The sequence below is a fragment of the Nerophis ophidion genome, linkage group LG09, assembly GCF_033978795.1.
Source record: "Nerophis ophidion isolate RoL-2023_Sa linkage group LG09, RoL_Noph_v1.0, whole genome shotgun sequence".
Taxonomy (NCBI): Eukaryota; Metazoa; Chordata; class Actinopteri; order Syngnathiformes; family Syngnathidae; genus Nerophis; species Nerophis ophidion.
In genome coordinates this window covers 42709295-42733140 of record NC_084619.1, presented here as the reverse complement: position 1 = coordinate 42733140, position 23846 = coordinate 42709295, and the positions used below count along the sequence as shown (strand labels likewise).

The window sequence follows — 23846 nt, the reverse complement described above, 5'->3', positions numbered from 1 at the left end:
CACTTGGAAGAACTCAAAGGCAGTTCACAGTCGTGAGTGGAGCACAGATCCATTGGCATTGGCCAGATCAAGGAACAAGACATGAAGATATTTCCCCTTCCCTTATAGCAGTCTGGATTTGATGCCACTAAATACTGCGTTTGAGGCATCCCAATAATCTTGTTATTACAGCCTTTTGGATTGATGTATCAATAAGAATATTGTTCAAGCTATTTTCCCAGTAGATGTGTTGCCAAAATTCTGAAAAAAATCTTGCTGTGGATGTTCAGAAGGTTTATCTGGCGGACCTGTTCCATGGTGGTAGAGTTACGTATTTTATTTTGGCGTGTGTACTCCTCCTGCTCCTTCTGATTTGTCCATCCTGCACCAGTGTCATGTTTTTTTTCCACAAGGTCTACAGAACATTTGGAGAGTTTTTGTTTACTATGTATGGAACACCGTTCGGGCCCGGTGCAGATGCCGATTTTGCCCTTTTCACCGACTGCTTCACCTCACTCAGTTTGGTAGTGTGTAATGGGTGAGGAATTTTAGTGGGGACAAAAACATGTTTGTCTTTCTGTAAGTCAGTATAGGTGAGACTCATAAAGAATGTTCGTCGACCTGGTCTTTTGATGTTTACAGAGATCTGCTCTTTTCCCTTGTGAATATACATTTCATAAATTTGAAGGGTTTTTGTAAAAGTCGGCTATGATTTTGTTTTTCATTGTTCGACGCATCCATAGGCTTTTGCTCGGCGGAGCTTTGACAGCCTCTTCTTTCGGTTGTCTTGGACAAAATCAATACCTTCCCTTTCTTCTGCTGTTGCCTTTCTCCACAACTTCCTTAGTCATCGCTTTTTTTAACAGGTTGTTGGATGTCTTTTTGCTGACAAGATTTGGCGAAGGTAAGCATGTCTCTCTTTCTGGCTTGTTCCTTTACTACGAATTTGTCCTCTCCATAGCTGTGGATTAGGTCTCCCATTTTTTCTAGCTTGTTTTCGACTGATACTCTGATGTGACTTGGGACACGTTTTAAATCCATGTTGATAGTTTCCCCCTCTTTGCTGTTTCTGTCTTTGGCCATTTTGCTAAAAGCTTACAACCTTATATTCTCTTAATTGTGTGTGTATTGGGTTTTGTCTTATACTGGTGGTTCTGCCAGGAGCCTCTTCCTCCTCCCGTAGGGTATTGATGCTCTGGAGACTGAAAGGTTTTTTCTGCCGCTGAGTTTCGTCTGACTGGTATAACCTTTCTCTCAACAGAAACTGGTCAATGCGGGGCCCTGGTCTTTAAGCATTTTTTCCGTTGTCTATGTACTCGAAGACCATGGGTTGATGTTACTTATATAAACTGTATACACAAAAATGGGTGGATTTGTATACAGTATATATCATAGCATATATGTGGTCTATTATCTTGTAGCCATTTCAGATGAAAGCTTTTTCATGTAAAAGACTATTTTTCTAAAAATCATGATTTATTAGTAAAAAAACAAAAAGACAATTTTATTCTATGTGAATGAAATTGACCTCTGTTCGAAGTGCCGCAATATTTTTGTTTATGTTCAATGATTTGCCTTCCAGTATGTTCCAGTTTTCATAAACCGTCTTGGTTATCAAACAAATATTGTTTGTTAACCCATAAGATGGAATGTCCAAACAAAGAATGATGGTGTTGCTGATTCAGTCTGTGTACATTTGCTGCAAAATAATCCACCACATTGGTGAAGAAGGTGAGAAACACCATTGAATTCAAGAAAGAAATAGTGATTCATCAACAGATTCCAACATTTATTAATGTACATGAGATCTGAGATTAATTACTGGCATATCCCAGAAATAAGTAATTCTATGTTGTATACTTATGTGAAGAATATTACAGTACATTCACAAACGGCATCAATCAAATAGAAACCCACATCATTTCTTTATGATCCAAAGTACTGGAGTCATGAGTATGTATGTGTACTGTTAGCAGCCACCATCCTTCTCTTTGTCTTGCGTTTGTCTGTCAAATAATCAATAATTGATTTCCATAAGTCCACTTGCGGAACCTGGTCAAGAAAGAACACGGAGGAGCTGCACGGCACAAGCATAGGGGGAGGGGCTAGGCCCTCCTGCTGGGCTGCTGATGGATGCAAGACTCCTGGGGTTAAGGGGAGGGCGCCAGACCCCCAAACTATACTACACACTGCAGCTACCTGCTGCTCACACACACACGCACACGCACACACACACACACACACACACACACACACACACACACACGCACACAAACACACACACACACAAACACACACACACGCACACCCTGCCCCACCTTATACCACACTGTCAATCACTACACGAACAAGAGCTTTTCTATTTTCTAACTTAATATAACACCAAATATCATTAAATAATACAAATCTTGATTAAATATAATAAAATACTACAAAATACTACACATTTTTGTTTGATTAAATATGATTTAAAAAAATACAAAAACGTTTTTATTTGATCAATTATACAAAAATAAAACTAAATATTTAACATTTTGATTTGAACAAATATACTAAAATACAAAAACATGTATTAAATATTTGTATGTGATCAATTGTGCTAAAATACAGCAAAATACTGCACATTTTATTTAATCTAATATAATAAAATACAACACTATATTAAACCTTTTGATATCAAAGTTCAAACCCCGGTTGAGTCATACCAAAGTCTATAAAAATGTGGCCCATTACCTCCCTGCTTGGCACTCAGCATCAAAGGTTGGAATGGGGGGGTAAATCACCACAAATGATTCCCGGGCGCGGCACAGCTGCTGCCCACTGCTCCCCTCACCTCCCAGGGAGTGAACAAGGGGATGGGTCAAATGCAGAGGATAAATTTCGCCACACGTAGCGTGTGTGTGACAATCATTGGTACTTTAACTTTAAAATAGTAAGCTTTTTATAATAAATTACAACAAATATTAAACATTTTTATTTGATCAAATATAATACAATTAGACAAAATATTAAACTTTCAATCAAATATAATAAAATTAAACAAAATATTAAACCTTTTTACTTGATTAAATATAATAAAATGAAACTAAATACTACACGTTTACTTGATCAAGTCTGATCAAAATAAACGATGTGTAACAATACTCGAAGAAGGTATGCGATATTAAGATAATAAAGTTGTATCAGTATGAAAATTGGTATCATTCTACTTTTAATGATCTTTTCAGGAGCTCCCACTTGTGGTCAAAGTGTGTATGACGGCGGAACCTAAAAATGCAATGAAATAAAAGAAGTAAAAGCTGCAAGTATAACATTGCCTTTTTTAATGGAGGAGATTTTCCATATCATACAACACAGTTTGATGTGTTAAAAAACGCCAATCGTGTTGACTGTGCGGAGTTAGAAGTCCTACAAATACACTGCAAGTACACACCCATACTGACAAAGTGATAATTGATGTCTTAATTAATGGTGTGTCATTAAAGTCCAATCATTGATTGATAGGTTGATTGACTGATTGGTTAATTAATTGTCTGATTGTTCTTCTAACAAAAACAAAAACAAAAAATGTGACTTTTAACATTTCAACACAACCTATTTGTATGTTTTAGTATTCCTATTAATTAATTGATCTATTTATATATTTAGTAAGCAGATTTCGACTTTAAAAGTCCGTATTTCGTGTATTTAATACATGAAGCATTTGAAGGTGTGTAATCCTTTTAAAAGTCTGTCACTTGGTGCGCGTGAATACACATATCTGCGCCACATGAACGCGCAAAGTGCTCGTCATAGCGGCGTCGCGCACGTGCTTGTATTGTGCTGACACAGCATCTTCTGTCAGGTAAGAAGATGCTCGCGCGGACGCGGGGGAGGTGCGTGTGTGCGCGCGCGTGAGGGTGTGGAGATGCGCTTTTGTTGTTGAAAGGGAAAAAAAAAAGAAAAAAAGGGGTTGTTCTGTTTTTGTTCTTTGGCTTTTTCTTCTTCCAGTGCGAAACAGTCAGTGTCTTCAAGAGCAGCTTGACAGCAACACCAACATTTTCACGCCCATTGCTGATTCAGCACTTTTTTCCCCACTGATCGATGACCTTGATTGATTTGCACTTTTCTGGATTTGTGGACTTGAATTTGCAGCAAGGACTTGTGGACTTTTTCTTTGCAGCATGAGAATCATGACTTGTAGTTCTTGTTCTTGGTGAGTCCATCGCTCTTGCTTCAACATTCCCACTGCAATCTCTGCAAAGTCAGCAATATTCTCTCTGCTTCCAGGCTTCTGCACTTGTTGGCCTTCTGCTACTACGCTCAGGTAACTTTCATATTTCTTCACTACAATCATAAAGAATATTCTCCACATATTCAATAGATTGACTAATCACAAAATCTATTATATTACTATACTTTTGTATTTACTATATAATCACTGGATCTACTATGTGTACCATATTCACCATAATTATCGTATTACTTTAAAAAAATATGCCAGTATATTTACTATAATCACTGAATCTACTGTATTTACTAGGATCAAATGAATTACAAAATCTACTATAATCACTATATTTTATCCATTTAATATATTTACTATAATCACTATGTCGACAATATTTACTGTGATCACTATATTTACTATATCTGATATATTTACTTTAATCACTCTATTAACGATACTCCCTGCATTAAATATGTTCACTATTTTCACTATATCCTTTAGTCCCCGGTAATCATTTAGTATATTTACAATATTTGTATATCACCATATCTACTCTATTTACGATAATCACAGTAATTAATATAATTTACTATAATCATTAGTCGTCAGTAATCATTGAGTATATTTACAATATTTGTTATATTCCATTCTAATCAATTTTAGTAATTGATGATGAGAGTATTTTCAAAGTTTGATTAGTTTTGTAATGAATTATGAATACATAGTTAAGTCAAATGAACATTTTTTAAAAAGAAAATGGATTCTCTTTAAAGAAAAGTACTTAAAATACCTAAGGGCCCGAAATTGTATTTTTGATACATTAATGAGAAATATGTCATGGATACTTTTAGAATAGAATCGATTTACTGATATATTTACATTTGAAAATGATTTAATTTCAATGAATTAACGAAATTAAAGTTTATTATTAATCTGAAGATCAATATAATGACTGAAGTCTAGGGTGAATAGCCAAAAGCAACATGTTGGGTATTGATTGTGGTTTAATTTCTGACAGGTAACCAATCAGTCCCCGCCTAATTTCACGCAGCACGTAAGCGAGCAGAGCAAAGTGACCGACCAGCTGAGCCGCAAGTTGATCCGGATCTACCAACTCTACTCCAGAACCAGCGGCAAACACGTGCAAGTTCTGCCCAACAACAAGATCAACGCCATGGCCGACGATGGAGACCTGCACGGTACTGTTATAATACTTGTACAACTATCTAGTTCCACTATTACTATACTACTACTACTTCTACTACTACTATTTTTACTACTACTACTACTAAATCACCGCTACTATTTACTTAACCCAAACCTGACCACAAGATTAACACCATGGCCGACGATGGAGACCATGGTGAGCTAATACTGCTACTAATAATAATAATATTAACAAATACTCCTTACTGAACCCTAACCTGACCACAAGATCAACCCCATTCGCTAACAATGGATTTCTACTAATAAAATACTTGTAATAGAAATATTATAAATAATATTAATAGCACTGGTAATAATAATGAAAGCACACTGATAATAAAACCCGTAAAAGTAATACTACAACAACTACTAATAATAATAATACCAGATCTTCCTCCATTTGGTTCTTTAAGAAATACATTGAATTTACTTGATTTTTTATCGTTTCAAAAGCAAAACATATCACTGAAATAATGAATAAGTTTTCATTACTTCTTACTGAATCAAAACAAAAAACAGTTGCAATAATAATATAATGCAATAAGTTTCATAATATTAATAACAATTATAATAATAATAGTAACAAATACTACACCGATTCATTTTATATTATTTTATATTATTTCCTAAAAACGTGATCCACAATTTAACAACTTTCACAGGCTTTTTTTGATTTGTTAAATTAACATTAATTAATTAATGTCCTTTTTTATAGTTGCTGTTCTCTAATCACGCCTGAGCAAAAAATCATTTCCATATCAAAGTACTATAACAATAATAGTAGTCATCTCAAATATTCACCTTCATTTTTACTCGGAAGCATCAAACAAAATGTAAAAATGAATTTTGTGAAATATGAATTTGTATGATGTTGGGTTTGAATAATGTCAATTTGCTTATATGTATTATCATTAGTAGTAGTGGCAGTAGTAGTAATATGATACTAATAATACAGGCCGCATAGAAGGATGCAACATGTATTATTAGTTTTAAAACTGTCAGAAAACTTACAAAAAAATGTCAGTTTCCCAAAAACTTCCTGAAAATATGAAATATTCGTATTTTTATCCGCTTTGAACAAATCATCTTTTCAAACTACGTCTGGCATATTAATAGCAGCCAAAAAATTATCAATTCCCATCAGAATCGTGACTCATATTTATTACAATCCTTAATCCTTTCTAAATGTTCAAGAATACATGTGCAGTATGTGTATAAATATATATACGTGCGTGTGTGTGTGTGTGTGTGTGTGTGTGTGTGTGTGTGCGTGTGTGTGTGTGTGTGTGTGTGTCTGCGTGCGTGCGTGTGTGTGTGTGTGTGTGTGTGCGTGCGTGCGTGTGTGTGTGTGTGTGTGTGTGTGTGTGTGTGTGTGTGTGTGTGTGTGTGTGTGTGTGAGTGTGTGTGTGTGTGTGTGTGAAACAGTTAAAAGGAGCTATTGTAACCTGTATTTTTATGAATTTCATGACATTTTATTTTTTAGCAACATATTTTGTGCTTTTAAACCTTTAAAGGCCAAAGCAACAGTAAAAACATACTTTGTTTTACTTATTTATTTTATTAAACGCACAGTGTCAGAGCTATGTATTGTTTCCTTTCATACTTTAATAAATACACGCAACATTTGCATTAAACAGTGGCAATCTTTTTTTGCAAGCTCTAAATAGGAAAGGTTAGACACAACTATTGCACATGAAATATGTTTTGTTTTTCTGTGTTTTGCATGTTGAATAATTGAAGGAGATCAGATTACTTTTTAAGTCATATTATTATTATAATAGGAATCCATCCATCCATCCATCCATTTTCTACCGCTTATTCCATTTTTTCGGGTCGCGGGGGGCGCTGGCGCCTATCTCAGCTACAATCGGGCGGAAGGCGGGGTACACCCTGGACAAATATAGATTTTATTTAATTGATTGTATGGAATTTATGCAGTGTTAGTGTCAGTGTTGCAGTAAAGTCATCTTGCTGAAGTTTTCCACAATGTATTAGAACAGACTAGAAAGAAATCCTTGATGGTTGTGTTAGCTCCAGTTGGGTATGCTCTTTTCCAGCAAGCCGGGTCACTATCACAAGCATTGTCACAAAGTATTGACAACAGTCTGGATATTTCTTATGCTGCCTGAAGCTCACTGTCGCTGTTCTCCCTGCTCTTCTTCAGCCAAACTCATTGTGGAAACCGACACGTTTGGAAGCCGAGTGCGAATCAAAGGTGCTGAAACTGGTCTTTACATCTGCATGAACAAGAGAGGGAAGCTTGTTGGCAAGGTGAGCACACCCGGGGTCAAAGGTCATGCATGCTAAACATGTTACTTTTGATAAAATACAAAAAATAATTCAAAGCGTGTATAATAATTGCATAAAACAAAACGATAACAGATGTATAATTCTTCTACCACTAATAATCTTTTGTATTCTAGTAAAACATATTGACCATCACCTTCAAATATCGACTTTCATGCCAACATATATTGAAATATCATTTCTTATCTCTTTTGGTGTTCATTCATTTACTTTCATTTTGTGTGTCGTATGAATTATTAATTATATGTGGAAGTAAATAAAAAACAGTGTATTAATACTTAATACTGTACACTGTAATATTGATATTTTGTTCAATTAAACACATCCTTCAAAAATAACATTGTGTCACAAAATCAAATAACATACTGTAAAAAGTAATCTTTAAGTACACAGCACAGATAACACATTTATTGTATAAAAGTACTACGGTAGTGTCCATGTTTAATATTTGACTGTAAGAAGAAATACATACACACTGCCTGCAAGCACCCTGCGAGCATACCATCTGTACCCGCGTAGTACAGCTTGTGTATGTGTGTGTGTGTTTGCGTGTGTGTGTCTGTGTGTGTGTGCACACGTGTGTGTCCGTGGTGTGTGCGTGTAGCTGTGTGACTATTTTTAATGTTCTCTTTCGAGCAGACTTGTCAGCCATTGCACTTCCAAGCTAATTGTTGAACGATGTTTCTTACTACTTACAGTATTTACTTACGCTACTTACAGTACTTAAGTATTTGCATACACTATTTACAGTGCTGAGGTATTTATTTTGTCTACTTACAGTACTTAGGTATTTACTCTCGCTACTTACAGTAATTCATTTTTACATATGTTTTACCAAGCAATACCACAGGTGTGTGGTAACATATCCTTTAAACACAAGAAGTACACAATCAAATATTACACTGGAAACAAAGACAACTTCAATTGTCAACTGCAAACCAAAATGACTTGTGTGTATTATATTTTAATTGTATTGACAGTGTATTTATTGTTTATTTGCAGTGTATTTAATATGTATTTACAGTATATCTGGAGTATGTAAACAATGTATTTTCAGTATAATGACTATGTATTCACATAATATATACAGTGTATTTGCATTGTATCTACAATGTGTCACAGTGTATTTACAGAATATTTAGAGTGATTTTACAGTACATTTATAGTTTATTTACAGTATGTTTACAGTGAAATTTCTGTATAGTAACAATACAGTATATATACTGTACATTTTATTATACAGTGAAATTCAACAATACATTTACAGTATATTTACATTATATTTACAGTATTTACAGTGTATGTACAGTTTATTTACAATGTATTAACAGTATATTTACAGTATATGTACACCAGTGTACATTTTATTTACAGTGAAATTATAATTGTTTTACAGTGCATATAGGGAATACGCGGTAGGAAATGGATGGATGGATACAGTACACGGTGTTTGTTGTTTCATGCTCCCTTTCATGAGGAATATCACAAGTTTTAAAGCCTCTTAGTAGTCATCATTTAGTTGCAGGAAAAATACTCATATTTGAGAGAATATTAGTAATATTGATATAATTATTTCAAGACAATAATATTGTGTTCATTAATAACATTAGTAATAACGTTTTACCTACATAGAACCCATTTTGATTAATTCATCAAATACATTTAAATTGTATTAATTTAGATTTTGATTAATTAGTTAAAGTGAAATCATTATTTTGTTTTTTGAATCCTCTCTTTTACGTTTGAGAGGCTTGTCAAAAAAAAAAATATTTGTATATATATATATATATATATATATATATATATATATATATATATATATATATATATATATATATATGTGTGTGTGTGTGTGTTTGGTGTGCAAATGATGTTGGTATGAAATTAAATACTTTGATGGTTATTGTAGATTTTAAAAAGTGCACATACTTAGTGGATAAGAGTCCAAGAAAATGTTTGTTCAGTGAGTGTTAGTGGTACAGGATTGATACTTTGTCACATTATTGTTTGCCTTTATGAAATTATTCATTACCTTTTTTTTTTCATGTGTGCATGTTATTGTTTGGGGCCTGATTCGTCTCCTGTTTTTATCAAATTGTTTGCTAGCTGACATTACAGGAATGTACAACATGTGGCTATTGATACACGCATGGCCTGGGAGTTACAAAAATGACACCATGCTGCCTCCTGTACTGGAGTAAAACACTTTTGGGTTCAAAATTTAGCATATTTAGACTCATATTTAACTGTTATTTGCATGCAAGCATGTAAAACAGACTTAGAAGCAGGATATTCTACATTTAATTGCTTTATTGAACAGTTCTTCATCACAATTAGACATTTCATAAAAACTCCAAAATATAAACACAAAAAAAAAATGTTTTGCAAAACAAATCATTTCCACTGCAGAGGGCGCTGCTCCTCAGAAGGAAGATGATGTTTATCTCTCAGCGTAAACTCTAACAATGTTTGTAAAATGAATACTTATGCTACAATAAATACAAATACATACACATATAGCCAAACCATACCTATATAAATAAAACAAGGTCACAAAGGAATATGAAGAATGTAATACACATCTTGCATGTATGTTACATATAGGTAACATGTATATAGCATATATGTAACAGGTATAAAATAATTATGGTACATACAGTACAACATATATGTAAGTATGTGGCATACATGTATACATGTTACATAAAGTACAGGCCAAAAGTTTGGACACCTCTTCTCATTAAATGTGTCTTCTTTATGTCACTGAAGGCATCAAAACTATGAATGAACACATGTGGAGTTATGTACTAAACAAAAAAAGCTAAAATAACTGAAAACATGTTTTATATTCTAGTTTCTTCAAAATAGCCACCCTTTGCTGTAATTACTGTTTTGCACACTCTTGGCATTCAAGAGGTAGTCAGCTGAAAGGGTTTTCACTTCACAGGTGTCATTGTTTTCATGCTTTCAGTGACAATCAACAATGTAAATAGTCATGAAAATAAAGAAAACACATTGAAATGAGAAGGTGTATCCAAACATTTGGCCTGTACTTTTACATGACATATATGCAACATACTACATACATAACTTGCATGTAACATGTGCAACATGTGAGCATTTATGCAACATGCATGTACCGTGGATGAAACGTGGGTAATATGTATGTAACAATATGTAGTAATATGTATGTAATATGCGATGCGGTGGCGACTTGTCCAGGGTTTACTCCACCTTCCGCCCGATTGTAGCTGAGATAGGCACCAGCACCCCCCGCAATCCCAAAGGGAATAAGCGGTAGAAAATGGATGGATGGATGGATGTAACATGTGTGGAACCTGTATACAACATGTATGTAACACGTATGTAACATGTTTGTAACATGTACATACATTTATGTAACACGATTGGAACATGTATGTAACTTGTAACGCATGTAACGCTTATGTAACAGTTTGTAACATGTACATAACATATATGTAACATGTGTGTAACATGCATGTTGCATGAATGTAACATGTGTCCAACATGTTTAGTGCATCCATGTTTGTAACATACATATGTGTCACATGTAACGTATGTAACACTTATGTAACATTTTGCAACATGTATGCAACATTTATGTAACATGATGTATGTAACATAAATGCGACATGTATGTATGTATCATAAATGTAACATGTTTTTAACATGTCCATACATTTATGTAACACGATTGGAACATGTATGTAACTTGTAACGCGTGTAATGCTTATGTAACAGTTTGTAACACGTACGTAACATGTATGTAACATGTGTGTAACATGCATGCAGGCATGTATGTTACAAATATGTATGCACTAAACATGTGTCTAACATGTTTAGTGCATACATGTTTGTAACATACATGTGTGTAACGTGTAACGTCTGTAACACTTATGTAAGATTTTGCAACATGTACGTAACATTTATGTAACATGATGTATGTAACATAAATGTAACATGTATGTATGTAGCATAAATGTAACATGTATGTAACATAAATATAACATACATGTAACATGTATGTAACGTTGATATACATGCATGTAGCATGTATGTAACATGCATGTAACAAATATAACATGCATGTAACATGTATGTAACATGTGTGGTGCATGTGTGGAACATGTATACATTGTAACATATATGTAACATGCACGTAACATTAATTTAATATATTTGTAATACGAGCAACAATGACTCCACAAATAAGAGCGTTAGATTTAATGTCTGCCTTTATTTTTGTACAACTAATCCAACTCAAGCGTTTGTGTGCTTGTGCGTTTTCCAGAAGAACGGACACGGCCGTGACTGCATTTTTACGGAGATCGTGTTGGAGAACAATTACACGGCGCTGAGGAACGCTCGCTACGAGGGTTGGTACATGGCCTTCACGCGTCGAGGACGTCCACGAAAAGGCTCCAGGACACGCCAGCACCAACGTGAGGTCCATTTTATGAAGAGGCTGCCGAGGGGTCAGCAGCCGGCACATCCGAGTCACCAGCGAGCGTTTGACTTCATCCACTACCCTTTCAACCAAAGGACCAAACGTACGCAGTACTCCTAATACTCGCTGAGGATGGACAAGAGGACAAAGGGACTCCTCAATGCTGTCATGAGCAAGTGCTAGTACTGTATATCTAAATTTGTAGTTGCTGTTTTACTCGTTTCTCAGTGAAAAAGTGTAAATAGACAAAAATGAACACATCTATTTTTATACTGCAGAACTTTTGTAAGAAGGCAAAGTTTTATTTTAGATGCACATACATTTTTTTCTGCTTTGACCTATGGGGTCTTTTTTGGACTTTGAAGGCCCCTGAAGGACCATAAAGGACCCTAGGGACCACAAAGAACCCTGAAGGACTGTAAAGGACCTTGAAGAACTGCACTGTCAGGATTCCTTTCTTATTTTCTTTATTCAACATGCCTGTGTGAGGACTCAGAAGATTTAAGCAACTTTCTAACTTACATATCCTGATGTGATAATGATTATGGATTCATACTTTACACAGGGCTATCCAAACTGCCATTTTCATAAAGCAGTTAGTTTTGATTGGCGTTCAGCATATAGTAAAAATAAAATTGATTTTTAAAGAGATATACAATTAGATATGACACTAATTAGCTTTGTTAGCTACAACACAGAGCTCAGATGTTTTGTTAGATTGTTTAGCTTTTATTGATCTACATTGGATTGATTTTAGCATATTAAATGACTCAAATGTATCAAACTTGACTGTCAAACGTTTGAACACAGGGAAAAAAATTACATGGCAGCTACATTAAATACAACTATTTTATACTGAGTGTACAAATGTGGACGGAAAACTACTTCTGATGCTTAGTCACCCCTTCTATGTCTCTTTTTATACATATAGAAATATATTTTTATTTGATGTGTAAAGTAATTTTAAGGATTGAAATATTTATTTATACGTGTAAGAAAATACTGATAATAAACTCTTTTTTTCTGGTACTTGTTTTATTTTCATCTTAATTCACAATGTGAAACTTTTGGCCATTTTGCCATACAACTGTATAATTAATGATATTCATTGTGCATGTATATGTTGTACATGATGAAGTTGGTAAGAAAATAAGTACAATAGTACTTACTATCTGTCCTGTGACGGGACTCAAAACACTTGTGATTAAAATCAATGTCGCCATTTTAAAATTAATTAAATACATTTTATTGGAGCTTGACCCCAAAACATCACAATTTATCAATCAATCAATCAAAGTTTATTTGTATAGCACCAAAAATGTATCAATTTGTATATCACCTTACAACATCACAATGGAGCACAAAGTGCTTTACGGGACAAATAAGTTAAAAGCAAGTACAAACCCCGTTTCCATATGAGTTTGGAAATTGTGTTAGATGTAAATATAAACGGAATACAATAATTTGCAAATCCTTTTCAACCTATATTCAATTGAATGTACTACAAAGATAAGATATTTGATGTTCAAACTCAAATAATAATTGACTTAGAATTTCATGGCTGCAACACGTGCCAAAGTAGTTGGGAAAGGGCATGTTCACCACTCTGTTACATCTCCTTTTCTTTTAACAACACTCAATAAACGTTTAGGAACTGAGGAAACTAATTGTTGAAGCTTTGGAATTCTTTCCCATTCTTGTTTTAAGTAGAGCTTCAGTCGTTCAACAGTCCGGGGTCTCCGCTGTCGTATTTTACGCTTCATAATGCGCCACACATTTTCGATGGGAAACAGGTCTGGACTGCGGGCGGGTCAGGAAAGTACCCGCACTTTTTTTTTTACAAAACCACGCTGTTGTAACACGTGCTGAATGTGGCTTGGCATTGTCTTGCTGAAATAAGCAGCGGCGTCTATGAAAAAGACGGCGCTTAGATGGCAGCATATGTTGTTCCAAAACCTGTATGTACTTTTCAGCATTAACGGTGCCTTCACAGATGTGTAAGTTACCCATGCCTTGGGCACTAATGCACCCCCATACCATCACAGAAGCTGGCTGTGGAAAAGTGTGTGTCCTACGCGTCCCCTGCGGGCGGGGCATGCTCAGGAGCCAGTCATGAAGCAGCAAACAGGTGAGCAGATACCTCAGCTGGAGCAAGTTATCTAATCTCCTGTTCTTTTATCATTAGTGCTGGAGATCATGACGTGGTGGGCGGCAGGAGGGAGAGACGGACATACGGAGGGGTGACGAGCCAAAAACATTGTAGTAATTTATGATTGAGCTGAAAAGCCAAGAGACTGTATGAGTGAGTTGATCAAGCTGTATAAAGTGTGGGAAACATTAAACCAAAGTGTACCCATTGAGCAAGAGTGTGTTGTGTCCAGGTTGGAGACCTTCCACACTGGTTTTTCAATCAATCAATCAATGTTTACTTATATAGCCCTAAATCACTAGTAAATCACTAGTGTCTCAAAGGGCTGCACAAACCACTACGACATCCTCGGTAGGCCCACATAAGGGCAAGGAAAACTCACACCCAGTGGGCCATCGGTGACAATAATGACCCAGTGGGACGTCGGTGAGAACATGATACTGTGAAAGATCAATCCATAATGGATCCAACACAGTCGCGAGAGTCCAGTCCAAAGCGGATCCAACACAGCAGCGAGAGTCCCGTTCACAGCGGAGCCAGCAGGAAACCATCCCAAGAGGAGGCTGATCAGCAGCGCAGAGATGTCCCCAGCCGATACACAGGCGAGCAGTACATGGCCACCGGATCGGACCGGACTCCCTCCACAAAGGAGAGTGGGACATAGAAGAAAAAGAAAAGAAACGGCAGATCAACTGGTCTGAAAAGGGAGTCTATTTAAAGGCTAGAGCATACAAATGAGTTTTAAGGTGAGACTTAAATGCTTCTACTGAGGTAGCATCTCGAACTGTTACCGGGAGGGCATTCCAGAGTACTGGAGCCCGAAATGAAAAAGCTCTACATCCCGCAGACTTTTTTTGGGCTTTGGGGATCACTAATAAGCCGGAGTCCTTTGACCGCAGATTTCTTGCCGGGACATATGGTACAATACAATCGGCAAGATAGGATGGAGCTAGACCGTGTAGTATTTTATACGTAAGTAGTAAAACCTTAAAGTCACATCTTAAGTGCACAGGAAGCCAGTGCAGGTGAGCCAGTACAGGCGTAATGTGATCAAACTTTCTTGTTCTTGTCAAAAGTCTAGCAGCCGCATTTTGTACCAACTGTAATCTTTTAATGCTAGACATGGAGAGACCCGAAAATAATACGTTACAGTAATCGAGGCGAGACGTAATGATCTCAGCGTCTTTAGTGGACAGAATGGAGAGAATTTTAGCGATATTGCGGAGATGAAAGAAGGCCGTTTTAGTAACGCTTTTAATGTGTGCCTCAAAGGAGAGAGTTGGGTCGAAGATAATACCCAGATTCTTTACCGTGTCGCCTTGTTTAATTGTTTGGTTGTCAAATGTTAGAGTTGTATTATTAAATAGAGTTCGGTGTCTAGCAGGACCGATAATCAGCATTTCCGTTTTTTTGGCGTTGAGTTGCAAAAAGTTAGCGGACATCCATTGTTTAATTTCATTAAGACACGCCTCCAGCTGACTACAATCCGGCGTGTTGGTCAGCTTTAGGGGCATGTAGAGTTGGGTGTCATCAGCATAACAGTGAAAGCTAACACCGTATTTGCGTATGATGTCACCTAGCGGCAGCATGTAGATGCTGAAGAGTGCAGGGCCAAGGACCGAACCCTGGGGAACTCCACACGTTACCTTAATGTAGTCCGAGGTCACATTGTTATGGGAGACACACTGCATCCTATCAGTAAGATAAGAGTTAAACCAAGACAGGGCTAAGTCTGACATACCAATTCGTGTTTTGATACGTTCTAATAAAATATTATGATCGACAGTATCGAAAGCAGCGCTAAGATCGAGGAGCAGCAACATAGATGATGCATTTTTGAACTTTGTGTCGATAACAGTCTGGATGGTTCGCTTCCCTTTTGCTCAGGATGACACGATGTCGAATATTTCCAAAAACAATTTGAAATGTAGACTCGTCAGACCACAGAACACTTTTCCACTTTGCATTAATCCATCTTACATTATCTCGGGCCCAGAGAAGCCGGCGGCGTTACTGGATGTTGTTGATAAATGGCTTTCGCGTTGCATAGTAGAGTTTTAACTTGCACTTAGAGCTGTAGCAACGAACTGTATTTAGTGACAGTGGTTTTTTGAAGTGTTCCTGAGCCCATGTGGTGATATCCTTTAGAGATTGATGTCGGTTTTGGATACAGTGCCGTCTGAGGGATCGAAGGTCACGGTCATTCAACGTTGGTTTCTGGCCATGCCGCTTACGAGTGATTTCTCCATATTCCCTGAACCTTTTGATTATATTATTGACCGTAGATGTTAAAATCCCTTAATTTTTTTTGCAATTGGACTTTGAGAAAAGTTGTCCTTAAACTTTTTTAATATTTGCTCACGCAGTTGTGGACAAAGGGGTGTACCTCGCCCCATCCTTTCTTGTGAAAGACTGAGCATTTTTTGGGAAGCTGTTTTTATACCCAATCATGGCACCCACTTGTTCCCAATTAGCCTGCACACCTGTGGGATGTTCCAAATAAGTGTTTGATGATCATTACTCAACTTTATCAGTATTTATTGCCACCTTTCCCAACTTCTTTGTCACGTGTTGCTGGCATCAAATACTAAAGTTCATGATTATTTGCAAAAAATGTTTATCAGTTTGAACATCAAATATGTTGTCTTTGTAGCATATTCAACTGAATATGGGTTGAAAATGATTTGCAAATCATTGTATTCCGTTCATATTTACATCTGACACAATTTCCCAACTCATGGACACAGGGTTTGTATATTAAAACAGTAATGATAAATACCCATGGCATTTGTTTGTTAAAAGCCAATTTAAACAATCACGTTTTAGTTGAGATTTAAAAGCTTCTAACTCTGGGATGGCTCACAACTCAGGCGGAAGGGAAATCCGCGGGTATGGAAAGAGAATGATCACCCCATTTTTGATTGAATCTTTTATTAGTAGATTGCACAGTACAGTACATATTCCGTACAATTGACCACTAAATGGTAGCACCCGAATAAGTTTTTCAACTGGTTTAAGGGGTCCACGATAATCAATTCATGGTACAAATATATACTATCAGCATAATACCATACTTGCCAACACTTCTGGATTTTCCGGGAGACTCCCGAAATTCAGCGCGTCTCCCGAAAACCTCACGGGACAAATTTTCTCTCGAAAATCTCACAAAATCCAGGCGGAGCTGGAGGCCAAGCCCTCTCCAGCTCCATGCGGACCTGAGTGACGTGGCGACAGCCTGTTTTCACATCCGCTTTCCCATGTCTGCCCAATGACGTTATAACTGTAGAATAATCGAGGGCGAGTTCTTGCATGGTTTCTTATGTGGGTTTATTGTTAGGGAGTTTCATTAACTTCCTCCCAGCGCTCTAACAACACACAACAACAGCAGTCTGTTTTTGTGTACCGTAAAGCATTTCGTCTGCCTAAACAGCAATGTTGTGACACTCTTAAACAGGACAATACTGCCATCTACTGTACATGCATATGGTTAGAAAAACAAGGATGGACAATCCAACCCTTAACTCAACAATGAATAGATGAGTGTTATGTGTGTGTAAATGTGTAAATAAATGAACAGTGAAATTCAAGTATTACTTTTATATTTATTTATATATATATATATATATATATATATATATGTATATATATATATACATATATACATATATATATATATATATATATATATATATATATATATATATATATATATATATATATATATATATATATATATATATATATATATATATATATATATGTATATATATATCTCCCCCTGCAACCCCAAAAGGGAATAAGCGGTAGAAAATATATTTATTATATAATATATATATATATATATGAAATACTTGACTTGGTGAATCTAGCTGTAAATATATACTCCTCCCCTCCTAACCACGCCCCAACCACGCCCCGCCCCGGTCTTCGTCCACGCCCCCTCTCACCCCTGACCACTGCCCCCAAACCCCCACCTCCCGAAATCGGAGGTCTCAAGGTTGGCAAGTATGTTGGTACTTCCAAAGGTGTGTGTAAAGATGAGGGCAGGTTCTTTGGTGGGTGGCGAACAGTTAAAATATTAGCCAAGTATGCTCTGGACAGACCATTGATGGCCTTAAAAAACAAAATAAGGATGTTAAAATGTATTCTAAAACATACTGAGAGCCAATGGACAGCAAAGAGAACACGGTAATATGGGCATCTTTTGTGAGAAGGCCAGCATCTGCATTTTGTACTAACTTGAACATGTAAAATGCCTTTTAAAAAGTTAGATAATAAATCAATACAGCAGTTTACAGTATAAAAAAAGCACCGTAGGTTTATGATGTAATGTAATAATAATATACAGTATTTACCTTGTAGATTAAAGTTCTATTCAGTATCTCCTTCCAGCTGCTTCTCAATTAAAAACATCATCAGCAACTTCACCATATTTTCATGAATTAATGTTCACCATTAGAATGTATTTCAATGTCCTTGCCTTGTGTTATTATCCACATCAATCATGGTTTTGAATATGTATTTCTTCAATTGTTGGTAGACCTCGGTTGGTAGAGGGACCGTGCCAGCAACTTGAGGGTTCCTGGTTCGATCCCCGCTTCTGTCAACCTAGTCACTGCCGTTGTGTCCTCGGGCAAAACACTTTACCCACCTGCTGTCAGTGCCACCTACACTGGTTAAAAAATGTAACTTAGATATTGGATTTCACAATGTAAAGTGTTTTGAGTCACTAGACAAAAGTGCTATATAGATATAATTCACTATAATTCACTTCACTTAATTCAATGAGTATCATCCATGTCTTCTTTTCAGCACTTTCCTTCACATTAACTTTCTTCATACTAATGCTTGGAAAAACAAAGGTATGTCCATCGCTAACAAATGCTAGCTTTAACTAATTCCAATTAAAAGCTAAAGCTAGCTATAAGGTAATAATAGCTATGAGATAATGTTAGCGAGTAAGACCGGCTGTTTTGATGGAATCTTACTGGGTTGTGGCATTCACTATGCCAACTATTGGTCAAAAACCTTGTGTCATTTTACTTTGCATAGTTTTATTAGAGCCACGGTCCCTGAACGTGAGACAGACTGGTATTAAAAGTTTTTTAAATGAATTGATACTGTTATGTTTTTGGACATCGCAACTTGCCGTAGTTGTAAGCAATGCATGATGGGAATCCGCATGTTGTGTCGTTGTATTGAAGTGCGGCTGAAATAAAGACACGCTAAGAAATAGCTCCATGCCCGTCTACTTAATGGGTCGTAGACAAACTTACAAATAATAGGAACATATATAACAAGTGGCGACGAGGTGGTTTGAGATCCCACGGGCGCGGTATGTTTGGATTGTGTGTGTGTGGTCAAGTTTTATGAGTGGCGGTGATTTTCTGAAGAGAAGCTAACGCGGCTAGTTAGCATTTGGCGCGTCACAGCCTGCGTCTGTTGTGAACAGCGCGAAGAGGAAAAAAAAAGAGAAGAGGAGACGCGTGACATCGCCGGAGGGAGGACCCGTCTGAGGAGGAGGAATTGTCAGAAGATATTGCTTATAACCAAGAGCCTGAAAGGAAAATGGCAGGAGTTGTTGGTAATATTGGCCCTTTTGATGAGCACGTGGAACAGTGGAGTGCATATGCAGAACGTTTTGACTATTTTGTATTGGCAAATGACATTGCTAATGATAAAGTAGTACCCACATTTTTGTCAGTGATGGGTCCAAAGACATATAATTTGTTGCGTGACCTGCTGCAGCCCACCAAACCGGGGACCAAAACCTATGCAGAAACAGTGGATGTTCTGACCCAACATTTTTCACCCAAACCATTAATGCTCGCTGAAAGGTTTAGATTCCACAGACGAAATCAAGAAGAGGGGGAATCTGTTACCATGTTTGTTGCAGCGCTGAGGAAATTAGCTGAGCATTGTGAAATTAGGCAAGGTTTAAATGATGCATTAAGAGACAGATTGGTCCTCGGACTGAGAAATGAAGCCGCTCAGAAAAAACTGCTGACCGAAAGTAACCCGACGTTGCAGAAAGTCATTGAAATCAGTGTCGCCATGGAAATAGCCTCAAAGGAGGCTCACCAAATGAACGCTACAGGCGGAGTGCATACAGTTCAAACGGATAGACCTAGTGGACAAGGGACATGTTTCCGTTGTGGAAAATCAGGACACCTAGCCATGTCATGCTGGTGTAAGGACATGGACTGTCGCAGTTGTGGAAGAAGAGGCCATATCGAGCGGGCCTGCTTAAAAAAAAAGAACAAGGAGAAAACATCAAAGTCTGCCAACATACATGACTCTGTGAAGAACAGGAGGAAAACACAGGTGCACACTGTGAGACAACGGGAGACTGTGTCCAGCGATTCTTCGGAAGGAGAACAGGAGATGAGTGTACACACACTGAATATAATGAAGATGGATGAAGATTCAGAGGGTTACTGGGTGGAGCCCATGCTGGAGGGGCACCCAGTGAGTATGCAAATAGACACTGGTTCAAAAGCATCCATCATCTCAGAGGGGGTCTACAAAAAAGTTTTGGGACACCTTACGCTGCGACCGTCTGATACTAGGTTCAAAACTTATCTAGGGGAACCTGTACCCATGGCAGGAATGACTGATGTCGTGGTCCAGAGTAACAATCAGGTGAGGAAGCTCCCCATCTATATTCTGGGACGTGTGTGGCTAAAGAAAATGAAGCTAAGCTGGCACACTGTAAAAATGGTATCACCAACGGCTACTAGTCTAGCTGCTATTTTGAGGAAACATGATGAGGTTTTCCGGAAGGAGTTGGGCAGTATGAAGGACATTACTGTTAAGCTAAACATTAAACCAAAAACAACACCAAAGTTTATGAAGGCCAGGTCTGTACCATATGCTATTCGATCAAAAGTGGGGGATGAGTTGGACGCCTTAGTTAAAAGCGGTGTTTGGAACCGGTGACTGTCAGCGAGTGGGCCACGCCCATAGTTCCCGTACCCAAGAAAACGGGAGAAATACGAATCGGTGGAGATTTTAAGGTGACACTGAACCCTGTACTGTCAGCAGAGCAGTATCCTCTTCCCCGCATTGACGATTTGTTTGCCGGGCTGAGTAAGGGGCAAAAGTTTAGCAAAATAGACCTGAACCAAGCCTACTTACAGATGCACGTTCATGAGGATTCTAAAGACTTGCTCACCATAACTACGCAAAAGGGGCTTTTCAGATATTGTCGACTCCCTTCTGGGATCACATCAGCCCCTGCACTTTTCCAACGTGCCAGATCAGATCCTACATGGCCTCCCTGGTGTACAGTGCTATTTGGACGATATTCTGTGCACAGGAAGTACGGACCAAGAACATCTGGACAATTTGGATGCTGCTCTTCAAAGGCTGAAAGAGTATGGGCTCAGGGTTCGCAAAGACAAATGCGAATTTTTTCAACTGTCTGTTGAATATTTGGGACATGTAATTGATGCCCGAGGGTTGCATACTGCGCCGTCAAAGGTTAGAGCGATAGTCGATGCCCCGCCGCCAGAGAATGTTAGCCAATTACGTTCATTCTTGGGCTTACTGAATTATTATGGCCGCTTTATACCGAACTTGTCATCCATGCTCAAGCCGCTACATGACCTGCTTTGTCAAGGAAAGAAGTGGAATTGGAGTGATGCCTGTCAAGAGGTTTTTCAGAAAACAAAGGAGACATTAGTGACACCAGGGGTTCTGACCCATTTTGATCCATCACTCCCCATTCAGTTGGCCTGCGATGCATCCCCGTATGGAGTGGGGGCGGTCATTTCACATTTAATGCCGAACGGGGTAGAGAGGCCCATAGCATTTGCATCACGGACCTTGAACAAAGCAGAGACTAACTATGCTCAGATAGAGCGGGAGGCGTTGAGCATCGTCTGTGGGGTTCGCAAGTTCCATCAGTACATGTATGGGAGACAGTTTACACTGCTGACGGATCACCGACCCCTGACGAACATCCTGGTGTCGCACACTGGGTTACCCTCACTTGCCGCGAGTCGCATGCAGCGGTGGGCGTTGCTTCTGTCGGCTCACTCGTATGACATCAAGTATGACAAGGCCGACCTGCACGGCAATGCCGATGCACTGTCCAGGTTGCCTCTTCCTATCACCAGGCCTGAGCCACGGGCAGCAGAAATATTTTACTTCAGTCAGGTGGATGGTGCGCCAGTTTCTGCTGCTCATGTGAGGAGGGCCTCTCGCACGGACCCTGTCCTGTCTGCGGTGATGGACATGGTGATGGGGGGTAGATCAGGTAGCGATGCCCCCAGTATTCAACCTTATCTCTCCAGGAGAGCAGAACTGTCTGTGCAATCTGGTTGCTTACTGTGGGGGAGGAGGGTGGTTATCCCGCCATCATTGCGTAAATCGGTTCTGCAGCAGCTCCATGCAGGTCACAGTGGAATAGTTCGAATGAAGGAGATAGCAAGGAGTTACTTCTGGTGGCCAGGAGTGGACAGAGAGCTAGAGACTACCGCCAAAACCTGTTCCTCATGCCAAGAAGTTAGGAAGGCACCCCAACTAGCTCCTCTACATCCCTGGGAGTTTCCCGAAGAACCATGGCAACGGGTGCACATTGATTTTGCAGGACCTTTAGGGGGTTGTATGCTCCTTGTGTGTGTGGACGCCCACAGTAAGTGGCCGGAAGTGGCCATAATGAAAACCACTACCACTACAAAGACGATTGAGAGGCTGGGGGAGATTTTCAGCCGGTTCGGTTCTCCTCTTCAGTTGGTTTCAGATAACGGGCCACAACTGGTGTCACAAGAAATGACTACCTTCCTTGAAGCAAATGGCGTACAACACATTCGATCCGCACCATTTCACCCTGCGACCAACGGTCTGGCTGAAAGGTTTGTGCAGACCATGAAGAAAGCTTTGAAGACATCTCAAGAGCAAGGATCATTTAATCAGAGATTGCATAGATTCCTGTTGAGCTATAGGAATACCCCCCATGCCACTACAAAAGTTTCGCCCGCTTCTCTGATGTTCAAAAGAAACCTTCGAACAAACTTTGACTTTCTGAAGCCGACAACGGTGAAGGATATTGTTCAGCATCAACAGGAGAAACAGATTCAACAAAGAATGCAGAAGACTAAAGAAAGAGTCTTCTTTCCGGATGAGCCAGTGTTAGCAAGGAACTGTACTGGCCCCCGATGGGTCCCTGCAACTATAGTCAAGCAATCTGGTCCTGTCTCTTAGACCGTCAGTACTGCTGCTGGACTGGTATGGAAAAGACACATCGATCAACTTCTTCAGGCGACAGCATCGGCCCCCAACCAGCCGTCGGTGGATACTCCGAACGAGTTAGAGTTCAGCGCACCCCATCACCTGCTGCCACCACCCCAAAGAACAATGGAATATACTGATGAGACTTCTGCTTTTGACTCTTCACTACAAGATCCTGTGATGGATGTTCCAACACGCACCGTAAGACTGAACATTCTGTTGAGCCCCGTTATCCGGTAAGAGAACGCCGTCCTCCAGAACACCTGAATTTATAGACTCTATGTTTAGAGACC

The 23846-nt window shown here is 38.4% G+C and overlaps 1 protein-coding gene across 1 annotated transcript; it reads left to right on the top strand.

Moving 5' to 3' along the window:
* The first annotated feature begins 4151 nt into the window (after positions 1-4151).
* Positions 4152-13011, top strand: fgf8a (fibroblast growth factor 8a). Its single transcript, XM_061909871.1, has 5 exons — positions 4152-4174; positions 4249-4285; positions 5208-5388; positions 7560-7666; positions 12015-13011. The coding sequence occupies exons 1-5, from the start codon at positions 4152-4154 to the stop codon at positions 12288-12290; spliced, it is 624 nt and encodes a 207-aa protein (XP_061765855.1). The 3' UTR covers positions 12291-13011.
* The last annotated feature ends 10835 nt before the right edge of the window (positions 13012-23846 follow it).